Raw genomic sequence first — 11,740 nt, 5'->3', positions numbered from 1 at the left:
ATTATGACATAATAAAATTAAGATTCATTGAATATTGCTAGCTATATTATTTAGAAACTTTTCAAGATTATAAAAAAGAAAATTACACCAATTATAGGTATTCACTAAATTATTCCTTTTATTTTTTTTTTAATAATATCTAAATAAGTTTATATATGAAATTAATTTTCCTAATCAATTTATTTGGACAGTTTATATAGAAAATATTCAACTATGTATAAAACAATATGTACAAAATATAGCATTTGACTGTATATATAAGGAGAGATTCTTTAAAACGTATGAAATGAAAATATTACATCAATGTCAACATGATAAAATCTAATTAATCTATTTTGATTTTTTTTAAGCTAATTTGCTATTTTATGGAGAAGAAAATTGAGTGAAAATTTACTGATATGTTATTTTTCCTTTTAACATTGTTAAGTTTGAATACAGTTGAAAATTTAAGTATCAAAATCCACATAATAAAAAAAATAACACTTTAAATTATCAAATAGGTTAATGTATTGAACTTTTCATATATATAAAAATTTTGGATGAATTGTCTACAGCTTTATGAAAAAACAAATGCATATATTGTTGGTAGAAAAATGGACAGTTCTTAATATATTTACTTGTCTTTAATAAAAATCTATACTTGTTTAACAAAAAAAAACAAAAAACAAATGAAATCATCATAACACCGTTACTGGAATTGGTCTATGGTTCTTTTCCAGTTTTTGTAGTTCTTCAAAATTAACAGCATCACTAAGCGATGCCTTAGTAGGTTTAATTGGACTTTGAGATTTCCTCTTTTTTACAAAATACAAACTAGCACCTATTATTATTAAAATCAGTGCAACAATCCCAAAAACGATTCCTAATATGTATCCAATTGGCAATCCTGTTTCACCTGGAAGTAAAAAAAAAAAACACAAGTTATAAACATTCTAATACTTAAACATGAATGTTCAGGATATAAAAATATTTAAATTCTTAAATAGATGAATCAGATTTGAGACAATTCTTCTAAATATGTTATAATAAATACAGGGTCTTCCAAATGGAAAATTACAATAATTTAAAATGGTAGCAATGTTAATTATTATCCGAGAAATATTCAGTGTACACCAACCGATAGAGTAACTGTTAGTGTTTCATCTCCCATCTGCATTCAAACTTCTTGTCTACTACCTACTAGCTGTAGAAAGTGCCATAAACAAAAATGGCAACTCTGCCATATAGAAGGCACATTGTATTCTGCAGTTTGCAAAGTCAGAATCACCCATCATTCTGCAAAACTAGTAGTCTGCAGGGACTGTACAACTGTGGCTGCCATGGGAGGAGTGACAACAGATATGCTATAGCATGTACAAGAAGAATTTGAGTATTAGTTGGATGTGTGATGTGTGACCAGAGGTATACACATTGAGAAATTGTAATGGACAAACATAAACTTGGTCAGTTTTTGACATAAACTTGGTCAGTTTTTGATGTTTTAAATGTACAACGTTTTCAGATAGTAATAAACATAAGTACAATAACTTAAACAGTAGCATTCTGTTGGAAGACACTACGAGTTTCAATGAGTTTATTTTTAAAATGTTTAAAAACATTCTAACCAATGTTTCTCTATTTGAAAAAAATCTAAGTATCTGCAAGCTGGTTTTTTTGTAACTATCATTAGACTAATAATTTAATAGATCAAACTATGTAATCTGGTCTAAAAGTAGGCAGTTAAGCTATCTTATGTTAATATTAATTATATAAATTAATTTAGAAGAATCTGGAAACAAAGATTGATCTAGAACAAGACTTGAAACCATCAACTTCTGCTTACTGTGTAGATATCATATGTTATCTGGACCTGTCTTTGATCACCACTAATTGATTAATTGATCTTCATTGATTGAATTATTAGTCTAATATTTAGAATGTAAATCTGACCTATAGATATTTAGATATAAGAAAAGTACACTTGGTCATTTACAAGCTTTGAAAATGGTTGTCAGTTTTTAAGTTCTTGATTACTAGAAATTAGCTGTAAGTTTATTTTGATTTATTTGAAAATTAAAAATAGAAACTTAATTTTATTAACTTATTGAAAGCAAGTTTTTCATCTCAAACTATAAATAAAAATTTTATAATATTCATTAACATTTTGCACTACATTTTTGTAATTTAAATTTCAGTATCATTTATGTCTTATTTTAAACTTCAACTTTAAGTAATTACAAATTATGAATTTCAAAATCATTAAATTATTATTGATTTATATTTAAATTTGAGTCTAATTATTGTTTCAAACATAATTATTTGTTTAAAATTATACATGAATGATAAGTAATAGAGAAACTTTGATAAAAAATAAAGCAGTAAACTAAGTTAAAAATATACGTGGTACGATCCAAAAGTTCGGGGAATGCAGTAATCTATGACAACAAAAGCATGTATTTGAAGTTACAGTGTATGAAATGGATTCTACCAAACCATTTCTACATGTTCAGGTTAATTTTACCCATGTCATGTGATTAAACTGCTGAGTGCTGCTAGCAGTAATTTTGTCTGGATTGATTGACAACAGAACTCCATCTGATTACCATTTTGGGAAAAGAAGTGAATCAAAAACCAAAAAGACATAAAAGGACCAGCAAAAGGTCAGTCAGGTCTGTCATCATTATGGAGGTGTAGGCTGACAGTCATAGTTAGTTGTCATACAATTCAGAACAGTCAACATAATGGAAGTTCAAGAGAACAGTTTGTCAAGAGAGAGACACAACATTCTCTTGTTTATCAACCAATTCAGCACTACAACAGACAATCAACAAGAAAACTGAACTATAAATTCATCGTTAGTGAAAGCAATTCTTCCTAATGCCAGATGGAATAGTTACCATCGAAGACGTCATTTGATTTTGAGGTATTTAAAAAAAAACGTGAAAAATTTGAGAGAGAGAGTTTACGTTCGGTCGTATCCACACACGACCGAACGTAAACTCTCTCTCTCAAATATATAGAATCAGTTGATAGGATAGAAGATAAGAATAGTACATTTGATAAGAACATCAACAATAAAATATTCGATTGCAAAGATTTTTCAAAGTTTTTATTTATTTTGTATAATAGTTAAGTATGTAATCACAAATAAATGTAGTAATGTTTAGTTTAAAAATGTCGAGAGCTTCCTTCCATACCATCCTTACACTCTAACTTTCTTTCCTCCATCCAGCCACATTCATCGTGCAGAAAAACGGAAGACTAATTGTAAAGTATTGGCTTGTAAACAGAGAGGGAACAAAAGAAGCGCTGATCTCACTAATTGGATCCAGTGATAGACCACTTGCTAGCTGGTGAACTCCTGATTGTAAACAAATGGGTCGGATATCGGCAGACGTAAATGTAAGCTTCACTCTCATCTGATAAAAGTGGACCTGGGTGAAAGCTGTTTGCACAAGGAAGGTTCGTAACTGGTTGGAAGTTTCTATCAAAAAAAAAAAAAAACAACTCCTTAAATTGCAGAGTGAATGGGTGAGGGGGAAAAGGGCTCAAGACTGGTAACATGAAAGTCTCAGGCACTTGGGAAGCCCACTGAGCTTAGTTAACAGAGGAGTATGCTCTCTCTATCTCAAGAACAGGTAAGTACTGGGACCAGATGAACTGTGCAGTAGAGCCACTCCACAGGCTGACCAAGGCCTCTCCAGAGCTTAATAGTTCCCAAAAGCCAAACTAGTATGTGGGGCACCATGCTTTGTGTATCCTGTATTTACTGTGTTTTCCAACTTGTATACTCTATACATACAGTTTATTTACAATATACAGTAGAGAACCGAAAATCGGAATCAATTGGGGACTGGGGTTGTTCAGATTAGTGATTTGTTCCGATTACCGATTATGTATGCATAAATATATTAACCTGTCCGATGTTCAAATTTTTCTCTGTTGCGTGTCGCTTCGTGTTGAATTTTTGTCGATTTTAAGCCTAACAAAAATTTTTATAATAATAATTGAAACTATTGTATCGTTAAAAATTATTTCTGCATTTTGTACAAACAAAATAAATATATTGAAGAATATAAAAACATGAAAATTATACTTTAGAAGTAAATTTAGTATCAAAAACGTTCGATTCAGCACGAGACAGTCCGACTGAAAATTGTTCCGATTACCGGAGATTCCAATTACTGGGGTTCCGATTAACGAGTCTCTACTGTATATATATATATATTGTCTGTCTTGAGTGTGGAGGTGTGCTTTCACCGATCCTGGACCACAACTATATCGAGTCGTGATAAATACGGCAAACCAACTCAACAAGACAGAGATTGGGAAAGAAACTTCACTCTAAGGTTTCTTTACTTTCCTATAAAAATAAAGTATGTCAGAAGTCTGATTGTGAAATGTGTGAAGTGCCCCCTTTCATATTATAACTGATACTTCTAAAATAAAAGTTTTAAAAAATTGTTTTATTTAAAATAACACATTAAAAGTATTATTATACTTTATCATCAATAAAATCCAAAGAATTAATTATATACTAAGAGATTTTCCTTTCTCTTAATACATCATTCTTCCAGATTTTTCTAAATCTAATAAATTTATAATTAAATAGCAAAGACAGTGGCATAAAGGTTAGGCCACTGTTTTTGCTATTTTAGGTGACTTTAGGCCAAATTACAGTGTGATTACATTAGCCTAATGATATATAAAAGCTGAATTTTTTGGCTATTTAATTACAAATAATTATTTAATCCACCACACTGGTATTCTGAAGTACTGCATGTCTACTGTAAAATGCATTTTTTGCTAAATCTAATACAGTGGACCTTCGTTATAGCGCTGCTCACTATACCGCGCACTTGGTTATAGCACGGGCGATGTTCGCGATGCGATAAGCTCAAGCACGTTTATACAGGTCCGTGCGACGTTAGTGAGTAGCGCATTTTATTGTTACTGCGTATTGAGTAATTGTGTATGTATTGAGTTTCTGCATGTATTTTGAATAGTGTTTAATTATTATATGCATGATGAGTAAAAGAAAAGCTTACAGTGTGAAAGAAAAGTTTGACATTATTGCTAAAGTAAAGAGGTGAACCGCGTTACACTGTGCCGCTCAGTATAATGCGGTTTACCTTATAACACAGGTGTTGTTTTTCTCCTGACATGTGCATTATATCGGGGGTCCACTGTAATAGATACAAAAACTTATATGAAATGTTGAACCAGCATTGCATCATCCATACCTGCAGATTTATGTCATTCACTGAAATAAATGAAAGGTGTGTAGTAAACTGCTAATTTTGATGTCAAGTACTGCTATTTGCCATTTCAGCTTGAAAGTGTTGTGTTGACAATTAATGATACAATATGTGAGAGCTGACACCTAGAAAAATGCATCAAAATTTTACACAAGAAAGATCTGAAAATGATTGAAATCACTCAGACTGCAATGCTATAAATAATAGCAGAACAGACAGTTCAGAGTATTAAGATACTTGGAAACACAGCTAATTTATCCTGTAGTGGATAACCATGCATGTTATTGCCAAGACAAGACAAACTTTGAGCCTATTTGAGCCAAAAATGATTTGCTATATCTCAGAAATTGATGATGGCATAGAAAGCATCAATAGCAATGGTCTAAGTCCATGTGTTGTTTGTAAGAGGCTCTGTAAAGTGAATTTTTGCACAGAGGTTGAGAAGAACCTTTACTAATAGATAAAATGAAGAAGAAAAGATTGGCATGAGTGGAAAAGCATCGCAATTAGACAGCAGAACAGTAGCAATATGTCATTCAGAGATGAGAGAAGATTTTCAATATTCAGTAACCAGTTTGGCAAACATATACCACTGGTGTTAGAAAGTTTTATTTTGTTGATGGTATGGCACAATGAATTTGAATCAGTATGAAATTGTCATTAGCCATGTTATCAACACAACCACAGATGTATTTGGATTGGAACAACACACTTTCCAACAACATTTGACATACCGTATTTTACGGACTATAAGATGGACTTTTTTCTTTGAAAAATTGCCTCCAAAATTCAGGTGCGTCTTATAGTCCGTAGCGTCTTATAGGTATTTAAAAAAAAAATTGCTTAAAAATTAAGATGCGTATTATAGTCTGTAGCGTCTTATAGTCCGTAAAATACGGTACTACCACGCCTCTAGACAGTAAGTATATGTTTCTGGTTTTTAATGACATTCAATGCCTTTAAAATATTAAATGATTACCTGACATTGGGTGATGTAAAGGCGTTATTGGAACTGGGAATACAAGTGCTGGATTTGGGCTAGAAATTTAAATCTCAACCCAATCGGGAATGTGTAATGTCTCATGGCTCTCAAGTTCAAAATGCATGGCTTTCAATAGAATGGGAGCTGAAAGAAGCAACTTTATATGGTACCATAACACTAATAGTGATGTTATTTGAAACCTGATTGACAGCATGCCAAAGAATTTGGATTACTATTAAAGCCAAAAGTGATATCCAAATACTAATCAATATAACATATATGTATTAATATATAAATATATTTATTTCCTGCTTTCATCAATACTTTGTCTAAATTTTTTTTGTTTATTAACTTTTCTTTAAGTATATCATCAAAACAGGTTTCTACATTTTCAAGCACTATATTGTATAAGTCAGTCATTTAAGAGTAAACCAAACTTTGCAGCTATTTCTCTTCCATATTTATCACTACCTATTGTTAATATATAATCCCCATCATAGATTAAACCTAAATTATTAATATTCCTGACAATTCATGTAAACTTAGGTGTACAATACTTTAGAACATCACCAGTGTATAATTTTCAATCATCATCAAAAATTTTTTGATAAATGATGAGTTCAATTACATTATAATAAAATCCATCTGGTACAAATTAACCCATTATTTTCACTATGCAAGATATCAATAGTTACAGAAAGTACTCAAAAATATTTATAGTAACACAGAACTTAAAATTCACTTAGCTAATGAATAAAAAAAAAATTTCATCTTCACTGTCAAACTTTTAAGTCTGCATTCAAAAAATTATAATGCACTTTTCCCCATATAAATAAACACAAAATGAAAACAAGTGTTTAAAGAAAAAAAGAAAAAATTGTTTATAAGTATATGTAAGAACTGAAGTTTTATTTACAATTAACAATACAGTACATACAATAAAGTAAAATTTTGTTTTCAAAAACTAAATATCTATGAAAATAAAGCTTTATTTACAATTATCAGTACAGAATGAAACAACATATTTAAGACAGAGAAATTCAATATTTTTCAGATATACATTCATACATAGAGACTTTATGAAATGAAAGAAGTTAATAAAATAAGTAAGAAATAAAATAAGAATCAAGAATATTAAATGAGCAGAAGAATTAAAGAATTTATTTTCATCTCTAACTGTAGTATTTTACATATACTCTCAACCCAATAATTCAACATTTTTTTTTTACAACAACATGGTATTGGCACAAATTATTTAGTTAATTTATATTACAAAAATACAATTTCTTATTATAAAATCATCTTGTCAATTCTTAAAAACAAAATGATACCTAATGTTTTATCATTTTTTATTACAAATGGATATTTTTGAAAAATGATGATTATATATATATAATGTTATTTATTTATTAACACTTTCAGGTCAGATCTTTTAGGAGTCGTGATTCTGTGGACTGACATTTGTTAACCTTTTATAATATATTGCATATTTGAAAACAATTATGTATGATTTTTATGACTAGTCTATATTAATTAAAGATCGGTTTTTCCCATTTAATTTGATATATAATAAGTAAGTATTTGTCGATACAGATTTGAACGTTCATTATCTATATATATAACCCATTGAACGTGTGTCCATCCGTCTGTGTAACGTTTTGCCAAAAATGGGCACTAGAGGCACTCCTATCATGTATCATATTTCAAACATTTAAGTTAACAATATAAATTATTATTATTCATTTGGCCAATAACAATATAAATAATTCAGTATATTTGTAATAAAAATTTATTATTGTCACAGAATGCCTGTAACTTGCTCTAGGGGGCAAATAACAGAAAAATGGTAGTTTTGAAGAGTATAGTGGACTCCCGGAAGGTAATATTTTAATAATAGAAACCTTTCATGACACCACCAAAGAAATACGCCACTGGGGAGGAATGTAAAGCTGCCACTACTGCGAGAGCATCAAACATGCCTCATAGGAATTTGTAATGTTGCTAGAATGCCCACTAGGGGGCATCCCAGGCTACTAGTATAAATATAATGTAAAGAAATGCAAAAACCAGTTTTTTTAAGCTTTATTTATAATTGGACCATTTGAAAAATGCATGCTCAATTCTGATTGGGTAATTGTTTATTTTCATTCTATTTATTATTTTCTGTCCTTTGATTAAGATATATGATGAGGTGTGCAACAAAATTTTAGTTTTTGATTTGTTTATATGCCATTCTGGTAAATATGAAAATTTGGACACTAAAAAAAGTGCAACTATAAAAAAAAGTACAATAAGTAAATAAGTATAAACATCAAATTATCCACAATAATTTGATATTTATACTTATTTACTTATTTGTATTTACATTTTAAAAGAACTAAACATTAAATTATTTAATAATAATAGTAATAACTTCAATAATAAAAAAAAAGTGGGAAAACCTTTTGTTATGAAAAAAATTCAATAAAAGTCACAAAATTACTATATTGAGTTCAAGTTTCAAGTTTAAAATTTTGTCAATAGTTGGAGCTAGAAGTACACTACTTACAAAAAGATGATGGACATAGAAAATACAAGCAGACTAGTGTTGCAACGAATAGTATATTCGGCCTCATGCCAAATACCGAATATTCAGCTTGATTAATGCACGTATGAAAATTGACACGCAAACCATATTATGGCAAGGACCCTGCTCTCTATTGGCCCACTGTCACTACGCTTCACCAATTGTGTTAATTCATGATAGTTGTAGCAGACAGATAAGAGAGTCATGGTAGTATGTGATAAATGATGATATCAAATGTGGATAACAATAAAATGACCTATATGGGTAAATAACAGAAAAATAACAGAAAAAGAACAGAAAAGGGCCGTGAAGTGAAAATGTGAAAATAAATATGAAATTGAGTTGATAACATAATCAAACAAGTCGAGGCAGCTTACTGGCGCGAAATTCGCAGTTGTCAATGCCAAATAATTATTCTCAAGATTTCGGAAAGCTAAATGTATGTAATGAAAGTCAATTAGCATGCATGGGCAAAAGCCTGGGGCCATTCAGGCTACCAAGCTGTCTCGAATCTGTGAAATCATGACTGTGACTTATACCGACATCCTGTCTGTCTCTTTTCTCTATTATCACCAGGCTATGAGTCACGTAATTGTAAAATGGGAAATCTACGATGAAAAAGTGACGAATCGAAAGTATTGTGCGCACACATTATGATGTATTCATAGGCATATGTGGACTAGAGCGATAGAGGAAAGAGAAAGGGAAGAGCAAAGACGAGTGCTTAAAAAGGATAGGCTGGGTCAGACCCTCAGATGTGCAACGATTCTCAAATGAATAGGTGTGTACGTGTGCTGATCTTTGTAATTATAAATTGTGAATACATGTGACTAATATTATTTTGTTTTTTATTTTGTGCAGGTTTCAAGTTATAAATAAATATAAACAAACAATGCTAACCCAATAACATTAAATCTAAATACCAAAATGATTAATTTACTGTGTTTTTGTTATTTCTTACTCCTGTTCTTAGTTATTCAGTATTCAGCCAAATAGTGATTAAATATTTAGTATTCGGCTGAATACCGATAGTAACCAAATATTCGTTGCATCACTAAAGCATACACATTTAGATCTGAGGTTACAAAAAATAATGGGTATATTGCTGGATCAAAGATCATTACCATATTTCACATCAGAAAATGTTAAAAGCTCAGATGAGATGAGAGATCTATATTCAAATCTGCATTTCCAGATCATCACAGTAAAATATTTAGTAGTAAATATCTGTTTAAAAATCTACATAACTCAAAGTACGGAAGTCATTAAATATTTCTGTACTTCTTATTTTTTAAATTAAAGCAATTTTTTTAACTAACTGTTTCTCTTCTTTGTGGTGTTTTTAATAGAATAAAAATAGTACAGAAAGTATCTTTTGATAAAGAAAATTATTGCTTTTGTAAATAAATTTCATTATGTAAACTCACTCACTTTAATATGTACTGTATGTATACTCACACTTACAGCTGGAAAATTTCAAGTTAACTAATTTTACTTATTTAAATATAACTTATATCCAATTTCAATTTCAATTTTTTATTGAAACTACTTGCATAAAATAAGTTATATTTTGAGATGATTATTTATGTATAAAAGCAAAAAGCATGAAAAATTTATTATTAAAAACATTGAATTTTCAAATAAACTATTTGCAGTAGACTCACAGGTTGGTGCTTTCGAATTCCATTTACCAGACAAACATTTTAATGTCTTTGATCCAGAAAGTCTGTATCCTTTTTCACATTTGTAAGTTATGCTTTTGTCTCTCTCTTCTGTATAGCTTCCATGTTCAATTTTTGGAATATTTTGACATTCCATTGAAGTATCTATCAAAAATTTATCTTGAAATTAATTCAAAATTATTATGTTTGACAACTTAACACAAAACTAAATAAAACTTAACTTATTTTAGAAAAATCAAAATTAAGATAAACTAAAAAAAAAAAAATAATAATAAATATTTTACATGCAATCCAATTAATCTTGTTATTGATTGAAAGTTGTTCATTTACATCTCTATCTAGTTTAATTGACGATCCTGTCTAATCCTTAAAAATTTGACAAAAATAATTTTCAAGTTTTATAAATATTAAAAGTTTATCTTTACATTATGGAATAAATTCATTAATTCAAACTCAGACTGCTAGATGACAGAAGTGATATAAACATCAGCCTGCCAATTTGGGGAGAAGAGATCTTGTTTGAGGAGTAAATTTAAGAATTTTCATAGGCATTCTCTGTCCTGAATATGTCAGACCCCATTTCTCATTGTGGCTCTGACCAAACCATAATGGATATGATTAAAATGCTTTAGTGCCTACAGGGTGGTGTGTTAAAATGAAGAAAATATTGAAATGCCAACAGAATCCAAAAAAATTTCAAGTTATCCATTGTTCAAATTATCAGAAATAGCTAATAAAAAAAAATTCAGTAAACATTAAACTTTTTACAAATAGAGAAAAGAAAATATTTTATTTATTGATTCATAAAATTAAATAAAAAAATGAAATTAGTATGCAAAGAAAAATCATTATTTTAGTTCTGGGATAACAATGGTCAAAATTCCATGATTCTCTCCCATTCAGATTAAAAATGAAAAAATAAAATGTGGCTAAATAAAAATTTATTATAAACAATTAAGAAGCTTACGTACAAACTACACTTGAAACATTGAATGGTTTTGATACTAATTACAGCATGATCCCAATTTACAAGTCCTCAATATATGAGAATTTAATAAAACAAGCTGCATTATTTTATCCCTCTTCCAAATATTTTAATCAAGAATGTTTTCAGATTAAAATTCCTGTGCACTCTGATTAGTTGGAATGTAAGTTCCAGTCTCCATTTTCTTTGTTGCATTCACACTGCATATTTGTTAATTAGAAAGAGCATTATTTGTTGTGCAATTCAGTAAATTTTCTATCTCAAACTCTTCTATTATTGATTATAATT

General features: G+C 29.6%; 1 protein-coding gene across 1 annotated transcript in view; it reads right to left on the bottom strand.

Annotated features, from left to right (window-relative positions):
- Window positions 1-612: 612 nt before the first annotated feature.
- Window positions 613-11,740, bottom strand: part of LOC136975776 (protein lev-9-like) — a 41,213-nt gene continuing 30,085 nt past the window's right edge. Inside the window, exons 8-9 of the mRNA XM_067270894.1 lie at window positions 10,450-10,611; window positions 613-895 (exon numbers count right to left, since the gene is read on the bottom strand). Of these exons, the coding sequence (XP_067126995.1) occupies window positions 678-895; window positions 10,450-10,611 (380 nt within the window). The 3' untranslated portion in view covers window positions 613-677. The remainder of the gene's footprint in view (window positions 896-10,449; window positions 10,612-11,740) is intronic.

The sequence above is a fragment of the Centruroides vittatus genome, unplaced genomic scaffold, assembly GCF_030686945.1.
Source record: "Centruroides vittatus isolate TY-2023 unplaced genomic scaffold, ASM3068694v2 contig_388, whole genome shotgun sequence".
NCBI lineage: Eukaryota > Metazoa > Arthropoda > Arachnida > Scorpiones > Buthidae > Centruroides > Centruroides vittatus.
This window is presented reverse-complemented; position numbering and strand designations above follow the sequence as displayed.